Below are 23,974 nucleotides of genomic sequence, written 5' to 3' on the forward strand. Positions count from 1 at the left end.
CTGCATATTTTGAAATATATACTTTTAAGATTTGCAGTACACCAAAAGTGCATATTCAATACAATTAAACATGTATAAGGCCTGTGTTAATTTATTTTTGATCAATATATTTAAAAAATATTGAAATATATTGAAATATTTTCATTCCAATTTTTTGGTTAGAGTTTAAAACAGTGAAGGAAAAGCAGCTAACAGGTGTCCAGAATACAAACTCCTTTAATACTGGTTAAAAAGTCATCTTTGTAACATACCCTTCCTCTTGTGCTGCCATTGGGAACATGGAGAGTTTAGAAAGGTTCTTGGCATATTCCTCTTCGATTTTTATCCTGAAACATCAGGCATTCAAAAAAAAAAAAAAAAAACAATAACCACATTTTGATACTAAAGTTAAAAATCTTGATACAAGATACAAGTTTACATGAGCAGCAAAATTGCATAACATATTTAGGCTTGTATTTAGAACCTAAATTTTCCTAATCCATTGACAAATAATTGTTTTTCTTGTTGCACACATCTCTTCTTGTTTCTGGCGTAAAGTTGAAAATAAATTTTAGGGTAAGAAAAAGTAAACTTATAGGCATTTATTCACATGTAAACATTGATCAAGCTATAAGAAGCTGTAAATATAATGTCAGGGGCGTTTCAATCACTTCAGTCGGTGAAAGATGACAATGTACCATTTCTACAAAAAATTCAGCAAGATTTTTGTAACACTACTTCTACAAAATGACAAAACAAAGAATGTGCATCTGTGGTGTTTTTGCTTTTGTAATGACTTTATGAAGGTTCTGTAACCAGAATTATTATACTTTATATGCTATCATCGTTGTAGAATACTATGATATTTTGTATATACAAATTAAATAGTTTTATTGAAAATGGAAAACAACAACAATCCATTCAATTCAACAAATTTACCAATAATACAGATGCTGCATCTATGCATTTAACATGTTTTCTCAATGACACACCCTAAGCACAGAAAAATTCCACTCGTTAAGTTAAGTTTTCATTAAGTTTTCCACTTTTAATTACAACTTTGTGGTGATGTTCATGTGCATTCAATTTGTAAATACAATCTTTCTGACATGATCTGAATGCACCAATAAAGCATATAAGCTCAAACGTGCATGTGTGACACAAGCACATCTGAACTTACATTAACCATATTTGATGTGCTCTATGTATGTGTGTTTATCAATTTTAATATGTGGATAAAAGCTTAAATTAAATCTGTTCATCATATCAAGTGATTGTATCTCTCCAGAAGACTTGGACTAGACCACTCAATTCATATGGAATATTTTTAAGATCTATTTATGAATCTTTTGAAGCTTGAAAATGTTGATTGCATAGACTTTCAATAGATGGACAAAAGATAAGAGAATATTAAAAATATATAATGAATGAAAGACTTTGGAACGACATGATGACAGAATATTCATTTTGGGGTGAACTATTTATTTATGAGCTTAAATTGATAATAATAATAATAACAATACGTTTTCTTAAAGTTGTCAGAGTAACAAAGAAAAGATATGTTCAAATCACTTTATGCATTTTTTTATATATATTTGTGAGTATATGTTTTAAGAATATTTCGATATTTTAACTGGAAAAATAACTGATGAAGAAAAAGATTGTTTTCAGTGTGAAAAATAAAACATAACACTCAAAAAGGCAACAGAGAGTGAGGTGTTATGTAAGAATCGTGTCATTATGAGAGAGAGACTTGCCCACCTTTCTCTGATGAACTCTGCCATCTCTTTCTGCATCTGCTTCCCCTTCAGCTGTTTCTGCAGCAGCACCTCGAACCCTGACACCGTGGCCCCCTGAGGGTCCTTCTTATCGGCCTGCAGAGGACAGAGAGACGTTACACACACACACACACGGGGTGTCATGCATGCTACCACTTCATCAGCACCAGACTGTCAACAACATGTGAGCATGATCAGATGTGTGTAAGAGCGGCCACATGTGTGAATGAGTCACAGCATGGGTTTACATGAATCAGAGCACGTGGGAGGGGGTGTACATCCTTGTGGGTGTAACTGTGAGTGTGCGTTTCAGTGAAGGGTATTGTATAGGTTGTTGAGGGTATGACTAATGTAATGTGAGGGCTCCTGATGCAGTGTATGTGTGCAGCATGTTAATGAAATATGCTTTTCTGTGTGTGTGTGTGTGTGTGTGTGTGTGTGTGTGTGTGTGTGTGTGTGTGTGTGTGGAGGTTTAAGAGTCTGCTGTTGTGACGCCTACTGACGTGCCATCCCACACATGACAGAAGTGTCACAACCTCTTCACACGCTTGGCTTGAGAAACAGCCAGGAAGAATCTTTCCAACAAAATACTCTTGTTTATCATTTGCCTGTGTGCATGCATATGTCTACATGTCACTTCAGGGTTATAGGGAATCATAAAAGTGAAAATTAGCTGAAAATGTACTCATCTTCAGGCCATCAAAGATCTAGATGAGTTTGTTTCTTCATCAGATCAGATTTGGAGAAGTTTAGCATTTCATCGCTTGCTCACCAATGGATCCTCTGCAGTGAATGGGTGCCGTCAGAATGAGACTCCAAACAGCTGATAAAAACATCACAATAATCCACAAGTAATCCACACAACAGTCCATCAGTCCATGAAGTGAAAAGCTGCATGCTTATAAGAAACAAATCCATCATGAAGACATCAGTTTTAACTTCCGTAATGCTTCCTCCAGTGTAAAAGTCCATCCCCTATTGTCCTCTCACATCAAAATCAAAAACTTTGTTTTTAACTTTGAAGTTACAAACATCTTAATGATGGATTTATTTCTTACAGACATGCAGCTTTCACAAGACATTAACTGATGGACTGGAGTGGTGTGGATTACTTGTGGATTATTGTGATGTTTTTATCAGCCTTTTGGACTCTCATTCTGACGGCACCCATTCACTGCAGAGGATCCATTGGTGAGCAAGTGAATGCTAAACTTCTGTTCTGATGAAGAAACAAACTCATCTACATCTTTGATGGCCTGAGGATGAGTACATTTTCAGCTAATTTTCACTTTTGGGTGAATTATTTAACCAAAATTAAAATTAATTTTAGTTAAAGTAATAACAAATAAAAACTACGAAAAACATTTTTGTTACTTAAAATAAAGGTTAACTGAAACAAAATAAAATAAAATATAAAAATAACTAAGACTTACTTTTTTAAAGCTAGTTTCCAAAATAACCTTTCTCATTTTTATTTAAAACTATAGACATATTAAAAAATAATTAATAAGAATGACAAAAACACAACAAAACTACTAAAACACTCATTCAATTTAAATTCAAAATAATAACTAGCTCAAAATATTTATAAAAACTGTAATAGTATCTCAATGATACTAAACTAACACTGTCATGTAGATTTTGCCAGTGAATGCACACAGACTGCCTCAGATGAACTGTAAATGTCCTTCCGGATCTCATTTTCACTTTCTTTGTCTCATCTGTCTGTGTATGGGGCTCAAATTACACTTTTCTTAAACCTGTCAGTGGTGGTGATTTGAGGAAATATACCGGTCTTAAATCTTAAATAGTCATAATGTTGCTGAGCGGTTGCTACAGTAGGTTGTTCTGGTGGTTGTTTATTAGCCAAGTCAAGTATCTATGATATTCTGGGTTCTATGTATGGCTCAGGTCCCTCCGTCATTGTAAATTGGTGTATCGTCTGCCACTTGAAAAGTCAGATGACTTTGAAAAACACAAGCACATCTCTCCTCAACATCTCTAATGTATCTCATTCAGTAAGTATAAGGACCAATATAGTGATTCTAGTTATCTTATCTAATTTCTAGTCTCAATTAAATTTTGCTTGTCATGAGGATGTTTTGAGATTAAAAAAGAGCACATTTCGCAGCAATATAGTGATGGTTTTGCTGTAATATTAACAGCTTAATGCTAACAGCATCATTTAAGTCACAATGTAAAACAAACAAACAAACAAAAAAAAACCTTTATTAATAAGCTACAAGAAATAAAATCAATTAAAACAAAAAATATGGTTTATCCATAAAATAATAAAATAAAACAAAAACAGGGTAAGAAAAAATAGCATATATTACTCTTAAATTCTTGTTTATATGTAAACAAAAATATATGAAAAATATACAAAATCTGATTAAGTAAATGATTCATCTGTGAAATGCCATCTGTCATAAAAATGTCAAAACAAAAACAAAGAAATATGTCTGCATACTGAAATTAAAGCTCCAAAAACAAACAAAACAAAAAAAACAAGAAGAAAACATATAGATCGTCCTTGGGTCGAAACGTAAATAAAATTTTTGTGAGCTTTAATTTCAACGTGTGGACAAATTCCTTCTTCATTAAACCATTAAATGGTTTCTTTAGTAGACGTCTGTATCTCTTTACCTCACATCACTTCTGTCTGTCAGTCATCAGATGAGAACGTTCCCGGTTGCTGTAACCTTGTTCCCTGAGAAAGCGGAACGAGATGCTGCGCTGCTCAGCGCATTGGGAAACGTCTTGTTCGTGACCAGCTGTGAATAATGTGTGTAACACGTCGATAGAATTGACCCGGTGGTAATATAGCCTCGGTTGATGACGTCATCGGAGCGCGTCCGCAACACGGGGCTATAAATAGATAAGCCACAGGTGTATCAACAGGACATTTTGTCTGAAGAGCAGTCCTGGGACATATTTCAGTACGGCAATGCAGCGCAGCATCTCGTTCCGCTTTCTCAGGGAACAAGGTTACAGCTAAGTAACCGGGAACGTTCCCTTTCGAAAGCTTCAGTCGATGCTGCGCTGCTCAGCGCATTGGGAACGAGAATACCCACGCCGCCGTGCTTGAAAATGTCTGGACCCCTAAGGTTGTGCAGGTGTGCTACCAAACCACAAGAAGGCCTCAGACATTAGCTTGTGATGTTGACTCAAGGACATGAGAGCCCGGAGTAGCATGGACATCCAAACTATAAAATCTTATGAATGTGTGCGGAGAGGACCAACCTGCCGCATCACAAACCCGTTGTAAGGGGGCACCCCTTGCTAAAGCACTAGAGGAGGCGACCCCCCTTGTGGAGTGAGCTCTAAGACCTATAGGCGAAGCTTGACCGCGCGCCTCATAAGCCAAAGCAATAGAATCCCTGACCCAGTGAGACATGGTCTGCCTGGTGGCAGCTGCTCCTCTGTTACCACCACCATAACAGACGAACAGTCGCTCCGACTTACGCCACTGGCCAGTGCGGTGGACGTAAGTCTGAAGAGCACGGACTGGACACAGTCTATAAGATTTCTCCTGCTCCGGCGCTGCGAACGGCGGAGGACAGAAGGCCTCTAGAATGACCGGATGTAAAGCCGAAAACGGAACCTTAGGCAGGTAATCAGGATGAGGATGCAGAATCACTCTCACGCTCCCTGGGGCAAAGTCTAAGCATGATGGTGAGATAGACAGAGCCTGCATATCCCCAATCCTCTTCAAAGAAGTTATTGCCATGAGAAAAACCATTTTTAGAGTTAGAAGTCTATCAGACGCTGACTCTAAAGGTTCAAAGGGGGTTTCAACCAGACCCTCGAGAACTATAGCTAAGTCCCAAGAAGGCATCTTGGTCTTTACTGTAGGCCTCAGTCGTCTGGCCCCACGAAGAAAGCGAGAGAGCAGAGGGTGTCTCCCGAGTGGCACCCCGTCAATCAAGGCGTGGCAAGCCGAAAGAGCGGCCACATAAACCTTAAGAGTAGCAGGGCATGTGCCTGTTGACAACTTCTCTTGCATGAAGTCCAGAACTGAAGCAATATGGCAGTTGACCGGATCTAAATTGTGTACCACACACCACCTGTCAAAGACACCCCATTTACTGGCATAACTCCGTCTGGTGGAGGAAGCCCTAGCACTAAGGATGGTATCAATAACACCCGGCGACAGCCCTGTGTTCCTCAGCTGGTACCCTTCAGGGGCCAAACATGAAGATTCCACAGGTCGGGCCTGGGATGGAATATCGTACCCCCTGCCTGAGACAGAAGGTCCCTCCTCTCCGGAATCGCCCAAGGCGAGCCGTCGAGGAGAGATATTATCTCCGAGAACCATACCCTGTTCGGCCAACGTGGCGCTATCAGCAAGAGGCAAGAACCTTGTTGGCGAACTCTGGCTAGGACTCCCGGGAGCAGAGAAACTGGAGGAAATGCATACAGGCGCATTCTGGGCCATGTGTGTGCCATCGCATCCAGACCCAGGGGGGCTGGGTGACTCAGAGAGAAGTAGAGGGGACATTGCGCTGTCTGAAGGGAGGCGAAGAGGTCCACCTCTGCTTCGTAAAATTTTTTCCAAATCTGTTCCACTACCTCTGGGTGGAGTTTCCATTCCCCTGTCGGAAGTGTCTGTCTGGACAGTAAATCCGCTCCCACATTCAAACGCCCCGGAATGTAAACTGCCCTGAGTGACAGGAGCTTGTTCTGGGCCCAAAGAAAAATCTGCCTCGCTATCTTGTTCAGATTGCGTGAGCGCAGACCCCCCTGGTGATTTATATATGAGACTGTTGCTGTGTTGTCCACCCGTACTAGAACATGACAGTCTCTCAAATGATGGAGGAAATATTTCAGAGCCAGAAATACGGCCATCAGCTCGAGGCAATTGATGTGCCAATCGAGCTGACGACCCCCCCATTCCCCTTGAGCTGGGTGGCCATCCAAAACTGCTCCCCAGCCCAACAGGGAGGCATCTGTCGTTAGCAGTCTGCGACGACACGGTGCCCCTAGAGTGGGACCCAAGGCAAGGAACCGAGATCTGATCCACAGAGATAGTGTACGAAGCCCGCGGCGCGTCACTTTTATTCGCCTTTGAGGATTGGCTCTCGGATGAAATCCTCTGGCTTTTAGCCACAACTGAAACGGTCTCATGTGCAACAGCCCCAAAGGAATCACCGTGGATGCTGAAGCCATGAAACCTAGCATCTTTTGATACTGACGAACAGTGCGATCCTGGCCTAGCCTGACCTTGCTCATGGTCTGCTGAATGGTCTCGATCCGAGCGGGAGACAGTTGTGCCCGCATCGTGATCGAATCCCAAACGATCCCGAGATAAGTCGTTCTCTGAGTCGGACAGAGAACACTCTTCTCGGTGTTGAGTCTCAACCCCAGAGAAACTAGATGAGCTAACACGATGTCCCTGTGTTGTAGCGCCATCTCTCGCGATTGCGCTAGTATCAACCAATCGTCGATATAATTCAAAATGCGGATGCCCTGGAGTCGTAATGGAGCCAGCGCTGCATCCATGCATTTTGTGTACGTGCGGGGTGATAAGGCTAGGCCTAAAGGAAGAACCCGAAACTGGTATGCTTCGCCCCCCGAAAGCGACCCCCAGGAATTTCCTGTGTTGTGGCAAAATCTCTATATGAAAATATGCGTCCTTCAGATCGATCGTGATAAACCAATCGCGATGCTGAATTTGCGACACGACCGTCTTGACGGTTAACATCTTGAACTTGAGTGCTCTGATTGTACGGTTTAAGCCTCGAAGATCCAGAATTGGACGCACTCCCCCACCCTTTTTGGGAACTAGGAAGTATCTGCTGTAATAGCCCGACTCTCTCTGTGGAAGAGGAACATGTTCTATGGCCTCTTTGCCCAGAAGAGTTTGTAGCTCTTGAGACAGTACCTGCATCAGCTCCGGTTTCACGGAAGTGGAAACACGCCGTTGAAACGTGGAGGATGACGAATAAATTGGATCCTGTATCCTACCCGTACTGTGCTCAATACCCATGCAGAAATGCCTGGCAGAAGTTTCCACGCTGCCAGACTCTCTGAGAGTGGTACCAATTTCAATACTTCCTTTTGAGGGGATGTTAGATGTTCCGTGTCCAGAATGATGGCAGGAAGCACTGGAACATCTAATATCTCGCTGGAAACCCCCGCCCCCCGAGACACCAGAAGCGGCGGGGATGGAGGGGTTTTGTGAGGGTAACGGGGCGGGGCGAAAAGCTCTCGAGCCCTCAGGTCTGGCTTGGAGGGACTACCCCCACCAGCACGGGTGCCATGGCGTCAGGAATTCTTATTCCTATTAATAAAAGTCCTGAGGTCTGGCTTGGGAGGTTGCTGAGCACGGCGAACCTGTCCCCAATCCCTACGAGGGGGAGCACGGTCTGTCACGCTCTGCTTTTTAACCTCCCTGGTTTTTGAAGGACCGGGGCGAAGCTGGGTGGCTGATGGCCCCTCCCCTTGAGTGCGGCGAGGAAGAAACTGAACGAACGCTTCTTCATGTTTCTTTACTTCCCTAAACCTGTCGACGACCGAATTAACTGAATCGCCAAACAGGCCAGATGGAGAGATAGGGGAGTCTAAAAGAAACAAACGTTCCTTCTCTTTAATGCCCGTCAAATTAAGCCACAGATGCCTCTCCGTGCTGACTAAAGCTGACATCGACCGGCCAATGGCACGAGCCGTCTGCTTGGTCGCCCGGAGAGACAAATCTGTGGCCCGACGAAGCTCAGCGAATGCTTCCTCGTCGATTGTACTGCCCACACTCAAGTCCTTCAATAGGTCAGCCTGGTATGCCTGTAACACCGCCATAGTGTGCAGCGCAGCACCAGCCTGACCTGCAGCTTGATAAGCTTTACCCACTAGCGATGATGTAATTCTACAAGGTTTAGTGGGGAGAGTAGGTTTCTTCACCGAGGATGCAGATTCAGGTGAGAGATAGCTCGCAAGCGACTCTTCAACCCGAGGCATCTCCGAATATCCCCGCGATTTTGCATCCACGATAGTTGAAAAAGTCAACGTCGAGGGCACAAAGATGCGGGAAGTATATGGTTTGCTCCATGACTTCGACAGTTCATCATGGAGGTCCTCGAAAAAGGGGAGAGACTGATGTTGCGGTCTCTCTCTCCTACCACCCGACAGAAACCTATCCTCCAGCTTACTACATTTGGGGGTCTCTTGGTCGCGTGGCCAGTCAAGCTGCAGCCTGTCCACCGCGCGAGTAACCACCTCGAGCAGCTCCTCGACCGATTTCCTCTCGCGAGAGGAGCGTTCAGAGGCCTGCTCATCGCCCGAAGACTCAAGAGATATATCATCCTCCTCGTGAATCGAAGAAGCACCGGAGCGCGCTTCGAGATCACGAGAGAGGATGCGTGGATCTGGTGACACTGCAAGCGAAAGGGACGGGCCCGTCGCTCGCTCGTCACGCAGACCCGCACGAGAGCCCTCCGACGAAAAGGTGGGTGCGGTCTGAAAATAGTTCAGACGAGCACGAAGCATCTTCACTGAGAACAGTTCACAATGCTCGCACTCGCCCGTCTCTAAAGCCAGAACCGCGTGCTCTTCCCCCAAACAAACAAAACAGTAATCATGCGTATCCAGCTCATACATAGGACGAGAGCATGGAGGAACACAACACTTACTGTTTCGTTGGGTCATCGTACGAAGATCTGTAGTAGACAAAAAGAATCTTCCTGACGCACACATGCACAGAATGATCTGAAGACAAAAGACCTGTTGATACACCTGTGGCTTATCTATTTATAGCCCCGTGTTGCGGACGCGCTCCGATGACGTCATCAACCGAGGCTATATTACCACCGGGTCAATTCTATCGACGTGTTACACACATTATTCACAGCTGGTCACGAACAAGACGTTTCCCAATGCGCTGAGCAGCGCAGCATCGACTGAAGCTTTCGAAAGGGAACCATTTTTTACTCACATTTGACAAATTTGTGCTGACCCTGTGTGTGCTGTAACCTAAGTTTGTCAAAGTTTTTCACAATGAGCTGTTTTCTGTCCTTCTAATGGTATTATAGTATTATATAGATGGGCCCATTTCAATACTACTCCTTATAGTATAGTATCAGTACTCCAGGGATGAGGGTCCTCTCTCTTTCTCTCTCTCTCTCTCTCTCTCTCTGTCTCTCACCCAGAAATAGTCGCAGTAGCTCCATTCACTGGGCTTGAGAAGCTGCTGCTCCAGAGCAGACGCGGGCACAGGGAAGGTGACGCAGTTGATCTGCAGTGAGATAAAACAGAGGAAGGTCAGTTCACAGTGTGTGTGTGCGTGAATGCTCTTTTGTCAGGTTGGTTTTATTTTCAGAGGAGTGAGACAGAGATGGCTTGTTTTAGTCTCAGAGGGGAGACAAATGAAAGGTCACGATGTAAAAGACAAAGACTGGTCATACTGACTGTGACCTATAACAGCCTGAGGATGGACAGAACGATGGAGGGACAGAGAGATACAGAGAGGGTATGTTTAGAATGGCAAAAAAAAGTAAATAAAGATAATATGCACTGTTTAGTGTGAATAGTATGCAAGTTTTCTCTATACGGGTACATTTATCAGAGCACACTGCAAAAATTAAAATAAAATAAAAAATACTATAAATGTACATGTGAAGAATGAATGCTTATTATTGCATACCATCTACAGTTTTACACAATTCTTTTAAAATTTTAAGCACATACCCTTGTAAAAAAAAAAAAAGAAATACAATTTAGCATACTTTTATAATGAGTACTTACTACAGAAATAATATACTTTAAAAGAATACGCTTAAGTGTGAACTGAATGCAATATTTTCAGACACTTCACAGCATGTTAATTGCAAATAAGTAAAACTGTATTACAGTTTAAATGCATATTAAATGCAATTAGCTGAACTGTAGAGTGCATTTTAATTTCATAATTGCTTCTGTTGTCTTTGGAATGTGGTTAAAGTGCACTGTCAAATGCCTGAGCACAAGATATTCTCCATTAATGTTAACCAAAAAACAAAAAACAAAAGAACACTTAAGGTTCAGGAACTTCTCTGATTGGTGGATCTCACATAGTGTCCTGGCAGGTTGTCATACACACAAATGCCTCATTAGAGTCACTAGTTTCCTTCGTTCCCAAAATCAGCAAATAGTCTTGAAAAATACCAGTATTGAATCAGACTTGTTGCTATGACATTGACCTTAGTTCATTTCCTACGTCTGTGATTCTGTGATGTTTTCAACATTATATAAAAAGACTGTACAGATAAAATGTATATGTTTGGGCAGTTTTCATTATCAGTAGCTCATATTTAGGCAATCTCATTGAGTTTTATATGGTGATATACGTCAAAGTCAAAAAGAAAAATAAAAATTAGGCAGGATATTTGGATAATTTCCATCAATTGTGTAAGATGTAATAATCAAAGACAGTTCTGATTTAAAATCTTTTTCAAATAAAGCAAAGGCCCACACTTAAAATAAAAGGCCCCATCATGGTGTAAAAGGATTTTAACCCCTGCAGCAAGCTGGCTTTTTTACAGCAAATACAATCCTTTCACTTTTCTGATGTTTGTCGAAAAACTGTTGAACTATCACCTTGAATAAAACTGAATTTCATAGAAGTTTCTGCCTCAAAAGACATGAGAGTTTTAAAGGAATTAATAAGCTATAATTTGTAAATCTGACACATTGTAAAAATCAATACACGTTCAATCCATTTACCTCAAAATCAACCTTTTGTCATCGCGTGCTTGGACCTCATTGACTTGAACATTTCTGCAGTACATAGCATCAAATAATTCATGTTTTTAGAGAAAATACAAAGGAAAGGGCCTTTTACCCAAGGGCTGTACCCTACTGCACAGTACGCAGGTATGTCATAGCTGTACACTATTTCATTCAAAACACAGCCAGAGATTCACTCACAACCATGAAACAAGCAAACATTGATTGATTTCCAAACAATCAGATCCAGCACTGCTATTCATTCCTACCTCAGACTGCAGTTGTGCACTCATAAAGTGTTTGAGTATACACTCTAGGGTCCCTGGCGTCTCCAATTAGCCTGTAAGCACTGCAATTATGTAATGCTCACCATCTGTACCGCCTCCCTGCCACTGCAAACAGGATGTGCTCCCTGCCATAGCCCTTCAGTGCTTCACACACACACACACACACACACACACACACACACACACACACACACACACACACTTATTCATGCTCAAATACACCACTGTAAACAAATTGGTATTAACCTCTTGTAAGCAAGATATTTAGCAAAATGATGTTAATGATTAAGAAGTTCATTAACTTTGACATCTATTTAACATGCTAATGTCATTCATTTTCTCAAACTCAGTCGAGGCGGAACAATTCTATTGTATTTTTTTTATTATTATTATTAATTTAATCAAGTAACTGATGAACTTTCAAGAAATCCACCTCAAGCATAAAGTACCAGGGTTGTAACCATACAAAAACTGGAGGAACACCATAGGTATGCATGTTTTATGCATGTATTAATATGTGGTTGTAGTCTTATTTATTGTTCACACTATAATTACCGAAACAGTAAACATGGAATTAATATAGAAATGATTTCAATACATAAAGTAAATTTTGATAGTATCACTCAGTTTGTTTGTGCCTTATTAATGGCATGTTGTAATTGAAGTTATATGTGTAAACAATTTTACATTAATTAATTACATAATTACTACAAACATGCTTTATGCAATGATTTCTCACCTTGTTGTATTTAAAATATGTTAGAGCGGAAGATTAAATGTCATTGCACAAATATGCCGATTTTTATTGTTGTTATTTTTTTGTTGTTGTTGTTTTTTTAAATATAAAAAGCATTTTATTTCATTTAAAAATAATAATTTATATATTTATATTTATAAAAAGAAAATTTATAGTTAGTTATAGTTATTAGTTAGCAAGTTATATTATATATTATAAATGATAAATTATTATTATATATAATATTACATTATATACTATTATTTAATATTCTAAATTAATTAGCAAGTCTTTAGCAATTATTTAGTAGTGTATTTAGCAATTAACTTGATCAAGTGACAGTACATTTTTGTAAAATGTATATGTATATATATATATATATATATATATATATATATATATATAAAGAAAAGTATAAAAGAATAATATATATTTTCCAGAGAACTACCAGGGCAATTCATGATGAATTATGACTGTTCCACTTCATCTCACCAAAGCACCTCTGAATGTTAACTCCTCGACTCCATCAGCATTATTTGCATAATTTGCACAAATGGACAAGACGGCATAATGCAAATTGTGCAAACTTGACCACACACACACACACACACACACACACACACACACACACACACACACACACACAAAAACACAATTTTGATCAAGACACTGGATAGACGACCCTTGCATGTGCACAGTGATAAGACCCTATCCACTCACCCCATATGCTTCCTAATCTGATGGCGTTTGAGCTGATTTACTCATTCGTGCCTCGTCACTTTGTTCATTTCATGCCGGGAAGATCGCTCTGATTGTTATAGCCACTAGATTTTCCCTTACAGCACCGCCACATCTATCATTCCTGTTGTTTATCCTTCACTCTCATCCTCCACAAAATGAGCCCATTCATCAGATTCAGGCCCATCTCCTCTCCTTATAAATCCTCAGCGAGGTGATCCACCCTTATTAGGAGTTTATTAGACCCTCCGTCCACGATGAAATACATCTCCCTCCACATCCTTAAAATCCAGCTTCCTCTGCGCTAATGTAAGGTCAGTTCACATACACCAAAACTGTTACTTGAATCACCATTTGGTACACCGCAGTGGTTTTGCATCGAGGAGGGCTAATACTCTGGAATACACAGTGGGTGCATTTCATATAGATCACTTTTTACCAAGCACTCATGAACCGATAATATTGCAGTCCCTAGTAATCATTGCCTTTGAGTCAGGAGTTTGGAAATAAACTACAACACTGGCAAACAATGTGTTTATAACTGTGTGTGTGTGTGTGCTTGTATAGTGAAAGGTAAAAAAACAGACACAGTATTTGTTTGGGTAAGCAGAATGCCTGTGTCCAGTGTATGTCTGGCACCGGCCCATAAACCCGCTGCCTCACTCTCTTTTAATGGCATAATGAACACGGCTGCTGGAAACCAACCATTTCTGCTGAACAGCCGCAAATATCACAGACCTATTGATAGCATACATAGCATACGGTCAGCAGGTTTCTCTCCAACATACACACATACATATATACGTACATACACAGACCGCAACCGCTGCTTAGACTGTAGGGTGCCTGGCCTCTGTTGCTAAGCGACAAATTGCTTTGAAAGGGAATTTTCCCCCATTACAAAACTGTATTTGTCCAATACTAATAATGGATGACATAATTTCTAAGTGCAAAACATTTTCGCAAACAAACATTTCTAAAATGTGTCCTCCATATATTTCTAGCATATAATATTCAGTTGTTTACAAGCGCTGGCACTACGACCAGCTGTTGACAGCTAGCTATTATTTGAAGTGCAGTAAAGTGCATCAGGACGGAGAGCGAGCGTGAATCAGTCAGCCAAACTGACATGCTTCTGGCTCCACATTAGTGATACTCAAAAGATACTCAAGGTGACGCAAAAGGTAAAAGCTTCTAGACCAACCTTTCAAACACCCAACAACATCACGCTATTGATTCAACGTGTCTCTAATTCAGTGGTTGTCATGGAGAATCACTTGTGCGTTTTTGAGAAAGAGCTAAAAATACCTTGTGATATAGACAGAAATCCATATATGCCGTACACTTTCAGTAATGTGCTTTGTAATATTGATATTTCTAGCCAGATTTTAGCTAAATGATGCATTTCAGCAAGATACAAAACAGTGCCATGATTCAGTGAAAGTATCAGATATACTGCAGTATACCAGTACTATAGTAAATCTGTAGTAGCTATTTGTTTACAGTATATACCACAATGCAGTTTCATTGCCATAGACACATATCATGGGATGTAATTGGGGATGTTATGTCATGATATTTTAAAATTGTTTTATTATTATTTATATATTATTATTATTTGTATAATGTATACAGTATTTTATGTAAAAAAAGTATACATTTTTATATTAAATTTTTTACTGAATAGTATGTATATATAGTATGAATATATATGTATGTATAATGTACAATATAATGTATGGTGTATGATAATGTATGTTTTAATGCAGATGAGACATCTAGCTTTCTGCAATTAAATATTGAACATAATGATTAATAAACAAACTGGTTTTCAACAGATCTGTGCTGGTTTTATGTCTTTTCTTTCTCACATTATAAAGTAATTAATAATTAATAATAATAATAATAACACAAATCAAATCTCTTGTCCATTTATTTAATTATTTATTTAATTATTTGCTAAGCAACTGTGTTATAGCTGGAATAATGTATCCATTCGTTCATTATCAAGAAAAAACATTTTTGGGTTTATTTGGCCATAATGACTGCACATTACCCATTACACTTCAACAAGCGATCAGACTTCCTTTGTTAGAGGAAATGGCACATTTATTAACGCACACCGCGTATGAATACCACAGCAGTCGGTCTATACCTGTCACTAAATCTGCAGCATACTAAACATGCCTCATGCTGCCTCTCTGTACAAACAGTGACAGCTTGAATGACAGCTTTCTTTCATTCCTCCCATATCGCTCTCGTTCATTTTCCCCTCTTTGTGTGTGTGTTTTTTATTTCAACACCCATTAGTCAGTACTATTGCCTTTGTCACCATGGAAACTGGACTAGCCATGTCTTCCCAGGTTCTCTAGGCTTCTCTAGTTCCCTCTCCCTGGTGGGCGGTCTCTGTTTCTCTCCTCTGACTGACACCTCACCTGCCCTATACACACACTAGAATATCTGTACATCTCTTGCTATATTCACATGACAGGTCAAATACCAGCTGGGCACAACCTCTGTGAATGCCTATGTAAATATATACTGTAGTAACTGCATAAAGAATGGCCAACCATCACCACAGGCACTAGCTAAAACCAAAAGTGTTTTTTTTTTAAATGAGAATTGCCCATCAAAATCACCCCTACTCTCAAAGTGGATGTTCAGGCTTATTCAGAAGCAAAGCTTCCTGCGGGAGTTTTGGTGTGAATAAATCTGACCTGCAGTGGCATGCGGCTGCAACATCTGACCTTCTGTGCATCTCTTTATGAATCACAGCAGCATTTCAAAATGCACTGCAACACAAGTAGTTTCTTGAAAGCTTCATATGAAACCAAAAGCACATCAGTTGTGCGAGCATACAGTTTTTTGCGATGTTTCCAGATGAAGCTGGATCAAATCGGGGTTCGAATACAGCTGCAAAGCCACGTCTCTGCACTCACACTGCATACATAATTTGAAAATAAGTGGTGTGGCTGCGAGCGCCACATACGTGCACGAGATTCCCACTGTCAAGCATCAGCCATATCACATAACAGAGCATCCACACAGCTTGTGCTGGCATTCAAAATACTCTCTTCCGTGGTGCGCTTGGACACTGCTCAACAACATTTGGAATAGCAAGCGGTCTCTTGGGAAGTGGGCAAATGTAAGTGCCTTAATGCAAGAACATGGAGCAGTTCTTGAAAAGTGTTGAAAAGAAAATCAGATGTATTTTCCACTCTGCATTATTCCATTTGGTTCCATTCAATGCAGTTCCCGGGAGTTCCGTCGTAGCAATTAAATCTCGGAATGGTTATTTCAATGAACGCTTCCATGTTGGTGAATCCATTAAAACATGGTATTGCAAAACAGTGGTGATGCAATCCACTAGTCATAGTGCATTTTCACACTCTCAAAAGCGCACACACAAACTTCCAGCAACATCACTTGTGAAACACAAACACACACACATGCAGAATAGAGTGGCACAAGACACTGAGCAGATGTTTCACATCTGGGAAACACTTCAGGGAAACAGCCAACCACTGATTTGAAATCCCAGGGGCCAGTTCTCTAAAACTCACACATCCTGGCTCTTTGTGATTGATGTTATCAATATAGCTGTGACTGATGCATTTAGGAGCATGTAGAGCATCTCATCTCCACATCAATACATCAGCTGTGTTGGTGTCTGTGTGTGTGAGCAATACTCACTGTGATTTTGGTCTCCTTGATCTCCTTCTCCTTATTCTGCCTCCTGGCCGGGGAGGTGGACCCTGGACTCTGAGGGGACAGACAAGAGGCATCATCAAAACTGCCATCTATATCAAAGCTTTCCTCCATCTCCATTGCGCTGTGCCTCCTCTCTTTCGTTCTTTCTTTCTTTCTCTCGCTGTCTCACTCTTTCAGCACTTTCACGCCGCTTCTCTGCCACACCGCTCGACTCCCGCACACAGTCTGACTGCCTGGCTCTGTTGCTGTGGCGAGTGATGCAGAGTGGAGCGTGTGTGTGGTGGGGGGCAGTGGTGAGGGGACTCTGGGGAGGGGGGTCGTGGAAGCGTGACGGAGTGTGAGGGAGAGAGAAACCGGCAGAGAGAGTAGGTGAGGTACACAACTTCAACAAACTTAAGAGGGGACACGGACGACAGGAAAGAGAGGAAATCTCTTTTCTGATGTACAGGTCAGATTTCACCCCAAAATCAAAAGAAAAAAAATTAATTAATAAATAAAGAAAAATAAATTCTAATTTGCTTAATGAAACAAAGCCTGTTTTTAGGACCATTAGCATTTTCTTTTTGGAGTAATTTATTTTTAATAGCACACATACACTGTAATGCAAAAAAATAAATAAATAACAATAAAAATTATTATACTGTTTTACTGTAATATCAAAAACTTGATGTTACTACAGAATTTATTATTATTATTTTTATTTAAATATAACCAAACATTCAAGAATGAGCAAATTCCAAAGTTCATAGTACTGTATGTATTTAAATTATGCTAATAAAATGAATAAAAACACTGTTGTGGAATCGAGGCTATTAGGAAATTTATTACTGTACATTTTAGTAAAAATATATTTTTTGTAAAGATAATTATAAAATAAAATAAAATAAAATAAAATTAAATAAAATAAAATAAAATAAAATAAAATATTATGTGGAATCAGGGTGAAAAATTTGTTTTTTTCTTTCCCCAAAGAACAGTAATAAGAATTTTGGAGAAAATGTGTCCAATTTTCATGAAAACAAAGTTTACCTTACCTACCATACCTGGTAGTGTATGTATTTTAAGTGATGGTATTGAAAAGAAAAGAAAAGAAAAGAAAAGAAAAGAAAAGAAAAGAAAAGAAAAGAAAAGAAAAGAAAAGAAAAGAAAAGAAAAGAAAAGAAAAGAAAAGAAAAACAAAAGAAAAGAAAAACAAAAGAAAAATGCAAAACTAAACAAAACATTGTGTTATGTCAGGGTGATTTTATTACTGTAATAAGAATTTGGGGGTAAATGCGCTTAATTGTCATGAAAAGTCACAATGAGAAAAAACTAAACAAAAACAAATAAATAAACTGAAATCTTGAATAAACATCCAAAATGGGGTTTATGTAATAAATAATAATGTCTTATATAATATATAGACAAACATATTTGACTTTTTTTCTTTTGTTTGGGGGGTAAAATACTGGTAGACGTTTCTTTGCAGGATTCATTTAAGAAAACAAGAAGTCAAAAATAAAAATAATAATAATAATAATAATACAAATAAAATGCCTGAGAAAGATTGTAGAGAACAGCAGAGAAAACAGCTCTTAGCATGCTATTATGCGGTTGCTAGGGTGTTGCTTACTGGTCCAAGTCAAAGAACCCACCCCAGTCGCTATGATATTCTGAGCTTTAGATATGACTCTAGCCCCTCCTTAAAATCTATGTTGTTGTTGTTGTTGTTGTTTTTTAAACCAGTTTATTGGTTGTCCTGGAGTAAAGATTGTAAGTCTGATGTCTCAGAAAAGTAATGACACAATTCCCCTCAACAATCAGCAATATAATTGAGGTATCATTCACAGTACAAATGGTGCGGGGTGAGCATTAAGCTAAAGTTCAATATCTAAAGCGACAGTGTGTGACTGCAGATTTAAATAACAATATGAATAACTACAAATAAACAAAAAAAAAGAGGTAAAAATAGGAGAAAACAGAGTGTTAAAATGACGGGAGGCAAAGGATTTATTCAAATGGCACCACACCCCCTTCATTCTCTACAGCATATGTGTGTTTGAGCAGAGAGGAGGGGAGGAGAGAGAGGGAGGAGGGGTGAAATGGGGCTAACTATCATTGGAGGTAAGCTGCAAACAACAGCACGCTGTCAGCAGAGACAAACCGCATGACCTGTGAAAACAAAGCCATTTCTCACCATGTGCGTGTGTGTGTGTAAGTGCCGGCGTGAGCGTATCTTTCAGAAAGGGTGATGTTTTAAGGTATCTATTCATTTTGCATAAGTGTTAGAGCTTCAAGAGAGGTGTGTGTGTGTGTGTGTGTGTGTGTGTGTGTGTGTGTGTGTGTGTGTCCAAGGCTGGTGAGTATTAGTATGACTATGTGCCTTATTTGAAGCTGCAGACGCTGCATCACCATCCTTGTGTGAGCAGGTGATGCAGACTGTGTGCTTAGCATGTGTATAAGCAAACATCTCCCAGCATGCATCGAGCTACGCTGCATTCCCTATGTGCTTAACGGTACTAGCATAGCATGTGTGTTTGCATTGTGTGCTGAGCATCCGTACACCTATTTGCACACACTCCTTTTATCTTTCCAATAAAAAAACATGGTCAGTACATGGCCAAAGAAACATCATTCATAGTACTCAGTACAACGAGGAGCTATCGAACGTGCAAAACCTAATTTTCTGTCTTACCATCCTGCAGAACATGTCAGCGCCGGCCCGCTACTTGCGGTTCCGTTCCTCGCCGCTCACCCAGTCCCGTTCAGCAACTGTTCAGCACCCTAGACTCTCCCAGCGTCCCTCGTCTTCTCCGTCTAACCCTTTCCAGCTCCGCTTAAACCCAACACCTTTCCAATCCTGGCCTGAGATCAAACTCTAACTGCATACGAGGATCCAGAACTGGGCTGCCCATATGGCCTACTCCTTGCCGCTCCCATTTGCTGATGACACGAGCTGCCCTTGTCACGTGGGAAAGGGAGGGTTTTACTTGGCACTGCTTCACCAGCTTCTTTAACTGTTACTGTCCCCAGATTGGCGCAGATGGCACCACATCTACTGACTCACATATTTCTGTCTGAATCCAATTAGTGATGGAAGACCAAATCATTTGGTATTTGTAAACTATTTGCACTTAATGCTGGGAATTATTCCACAGATTTTCCACCAAAGATTAAAGTTATATTATGCCTTCCTTAATATATAAGCGGGTGATAGCTCAGAATAGGACTGTACCTGGTTGCTGAGGCTGTTCTTTCCCAAGGACACATCTAGATGCTCCAGCACATGTCCAGAGGCTCCAAGAAGCTGATGTCCATTTACTGCAACATAAGATGCAGAAAGTGAGTCTTCATTAAATTCAAAGGTGTCCCATGTTTAAATGTTGGTGTGATATAGTGAATAAAGCTCAAGACTGATAACCAGAGAGTCGCCTACTAATCAGTTTCACGGATACATTGCAAATAAAGAGAGAATTTATTTTGCGTTTATGGTGGAAGAGCAAGGACAGCTGAATGGTTTAACTGAAGTAATGATGCATTGACAAGAAACTTGCAGTTCAGTAAATGAGTCATATGTTGATTCGTCAACCACTCTCATAAGCCCCTTTCACACGATTCCGGATAATACACGGGTAATGTGTCCCGGCAATTGTTCCCAGATCGTTAGATTTTGGTTCATTTCCGGAATCTGTGTGCATTCACACACAACACGTAAAGGTCCCGTAATGACACGTGACATCAGGATGTGACGTGTAATGCAAGAGTCGAAAAATGCTAGGCACGTTAACTTTCACTTAAGCTGGCGAGCGATCTCAGCTTCAGCGCAGATAGTAAGGAACTACCTGATCTCTGCTTCATTACAGTTTGAACATATTTTTTTTATCACAAATGTTGATCTGCCTTTAAAACACCTGGTAAAGGAGTTGCACGATAACGTGTGTCATCACTACGATACACCCTTTACGGCATTGGTTTTGGCTTTTGTTCTCACAGAGCTCATTCCAGGACTGAACCCAGCAATGTTACTAGGTCCCCAACCCGGGATCGGTCCCGAAATCAATCCCGGGACGTGTTTGCATTCACACAGAAGGCAATCTGGCAATTTTCCGGGACCAACGTGAAGTGTGAAAGGGGTTATAGATTCAGAGTTTGTTTAGTAAAGGAACCGTCAAATTGAGTAAACCAGTAACTCCTGAGTATGTGACTATTTTGAGCTCATTAAAAGGAACTGATTCAAACAGTGATTTGATATGGACTACACAGATTGTGCTATTGTTTGTTTTTGCATGCAGCCTGTGAGGAGTGGGAAACTGCTGTGATTGGTGGCACACTTGTTGCATGTCATGCCAAAAGTAAATTTAAGTTAAGATCCTCAACAAACTAAAATGTCTCACATTTCTAAAATGGTAAAAATCATTCACATTCATTGCACGATTTCTTCTCTGCAACCCGCAGCTAATAAAACACTGTTCTAAGTCATATTAAAGTGCCAGATTCATACACAATATAGGACATGTTTTAGACAGCAGTCAACATTTTTATGTCAACAGTTTTATGTATTCATCAGCTTATGTGAGCGCTGACGCATGCACACTGACTTAATAAACAATTATTGATACCACACTGAAGCTAATGTGCAAGATAATGCATTATGTCCAAGCAGTAATCACATCACTGAGTCTGGACACACGTCTCACAGATGGACAACATTCAGCTCGCGCTAAGGCTGCACAGACTGTGTGTGTGTGTGTGTGTGTGTGTGTGTCCACTGATTGTGTCCAGTGGTGAGTGATTATTATGACAAAGGCTTTGGCACAATGCTCAGGGCTGAAGAAACACACAGAGTAAGAGCATTATTGAGCCGGCCTTCCCTGTTATAAGCATTGACATCCAGCCTTTGATACACAGACTACAGTCTCCTGAAACACTGGGACATTCTTATTCCCTCTGCTGTTCTCATTTCTCTGATTCTTAGCCTGTTATCTTCCAACATGTCTTTTATTTAAACCTTGGTCCACTATGTCACATCTTGTGCCTTGGTTCACCAGTTCTTCCCTCTTTCTATATCTTTGTCTATAATGTCTTCTATCTTCACCTGTGTCCACAGGTCCTCTTCCTACATCACTGTCCTCTCCCAACATTTCTACCCACCAAGTCTTCTCATTTTGTCTCTGTCCACACTGTACTCTCTCTGCATCCTCTTTCTACACCATTATCCACCAGGTCCTCTCTTTCTGCACATTTGTCCATAATGTCCTCTTGCTTTCAATTGTGTCCTCTCCTTACACATCAATCTACTCTGTCCTCTTTCACAATTTCTGTCCACCAGGTCTTCATCCTTTGTCTCTGTCCACACTGTACTCTCTGTACATCTCTATAACATCTTCCATTTACATCACTGTCTACCATGTCCTCTTGCTTTTTGTAGCTTTGTCCATAATGTCCTTCTTCCTTCCACATTGTATTTCTACTGTGTGCTTGTGTCCGCATGTCTTCTTCCAACACATCTGCCCACTCTGACCTCTCCAAACATTTTGGTGTACCATGTCTTCTTTGTCTCTGTCTACACTTTGTACTCTCATTTGGAGAAATGTTTTGTGGACAGATGAGATCAAAATAAAACATTTTGGTTTAAATGAGAAGCGTTATGTATGTGGAAGGAAAACACTGCATTACAGCATAAGAAACTTTCACACCATCTGTGAAACATGGTGGTAGTATCATGATTTGGGCCTGTTTGGAACAATGAATTCTGTATTATACCAGTGAATTCTACAGGAAAATGTCAGGACATCTGTCATTGAAGTCTCAACAGAAAGTGGCTCATGCAACAAGACAACGACCCCAAGCACACAAGTCAATTTATCAAAGAATGGTTAATGAAGGACAAAGTTAATGTTCTGGAATGGCCAAGACAAAGTCCAGACCTTAATCTAATTGAAATGTTGTGGAAGGATCTGAAGCAAGCAGTTCAAGAGAGGAAACCCACTACCATCACAGAGCTGAAGCAGTTCTGTACTGAGAAATGCGATTAAATTCCTCCAAGATGTTGTGCAGGACTGATCACCAGTTACAACAAATGTTACCTGCTGTTATTGCTGCAAAATGGGGTCACACCAGAAACTGAATGCAAAGATTCACATACTTTTACCAGTCACAGATATGTAACACTGGATCATTTTTCTCAATAAATAAATAACAAACCATACATTTTTTTCATAAACATCATACACATCTGAGGATGATGTGGGCCATACTCATGCAGAAATATAGAAAATTCTAAAGGGTTCACAAACATAAGCAGCACTGTATATCCCTAAATACACAATTATAACCATTATTCGCCAAAGCAGGTAAAGTTATCAGCAAAAAATTACAATATCTTAAAATGGTCAAATCTTGATTTATTGGTCCTAGTACATGGTTTAGTATTGACATTACATTACTGATGGATATATAATCTAAACATAATTGTGTATGTCAGCCTTTCATTAGCCTGTATCTTGAATATAAGATGCAAACTGTGTAAACTGTGAAAGCTGTGTAAACTGCCCAAACCTCTGGGGGCAGGTGTGGACAGCTGGATCCAAGCGTAAATAACACTTTCTTTAATTGTTTTCCAATAGTTTGCAGCACCTAAATGCAGCATCACAAAAAATCAAGTCTTATAGAGTAACGGTAACCAAACATTGTGATTCAGCTAAGATTAGAGTAGAAAAATTAAGAGCTAGGAATTAATTTCATTTTCATTTTCATTTTATTTTATTGCTCCATGGTAAAACACAAAACATTTCATTTTCTTCTTTAGATAATTTAAATTCCCATGTGCAAAAGGGATCAGAAAGAAGATAAAATCTTATAATATCTGTCCCCTATTCCAAAAGCAAAATAACCTTTCTTAAGCAGCATACCACCAAAGTTACACTGACAAAAAAAAAACAATGTTGGTTTAAAAATCAGCATTCATGCAGTATAATAATTCAGGCAATGCCCCAACAAACAAAACAACAGTAATCCAATACATACATACTGACCATATTACTAAAGCCAATATATATAGAGCAAAACAA

General features: G+C 40.0%; 1 protein-coding gene across 3 annotated transcripts in view; it reads right to left on the minus strand.

The window, feature by feature from the left end:
- The window catches only part of LOC109079911 (growth arrest-specific protein 7-like), a 51,458-nt gene that overhangs the window by 12,227 nt on the left and 15,257 nt on the right, over nucleotides 1-23,974 (minus strand). Inside the window, exons 4-8 of one of the 3 annotated variants that reach the window (XM_042730206.1) lie at nucleotides 20,140-20,225; nucleotides 16,908-16,976; nucleotides 9,895-9,984; nucleotides 1,741-1,853; nucleotides 252-326 (exon numbers count right to left, since the gene is read on the minus strand). In XM_042730206.1, the coding sequence (XP_042586140.1) occupies nucleotides 252-326; nucleotides 1,741-1,853; nucleotides 9,895-9,984; nucleotides 16,908-16,976; nucleotides 20,140-20,225 (433 nt within the window). Of the gene's footprint in view, nucleotides 1-251; nucleotides 327-1,740; nucleotides 1,854-9,894; nucleotides 9,985-16,907; nucleotides 17,187-19,599; nucleotides 19,866-20,139; nucleotides 20,226-23,974 lie in introns of those variants that run through there. The other 2 variants (XM_042730220.1, XM_042730211.1) reach the window with 2 other exon arrangements.

The sequence above is a fragment of the Cyprinus carpio genome, chromosome A3, assembly GCF_018340385.1.
Source record: "Cyprinus carpio isolate SPL01 chromosome A3, ASM1834038v1, whole genome shotgun sequence".
NCBI classification, from domain to species: Eukaryota; Metazoa; Chordata; class Actinopteri; order Cypriniformes; family Cyprinidae; genus Cyprinus; species Cyprinus carpio.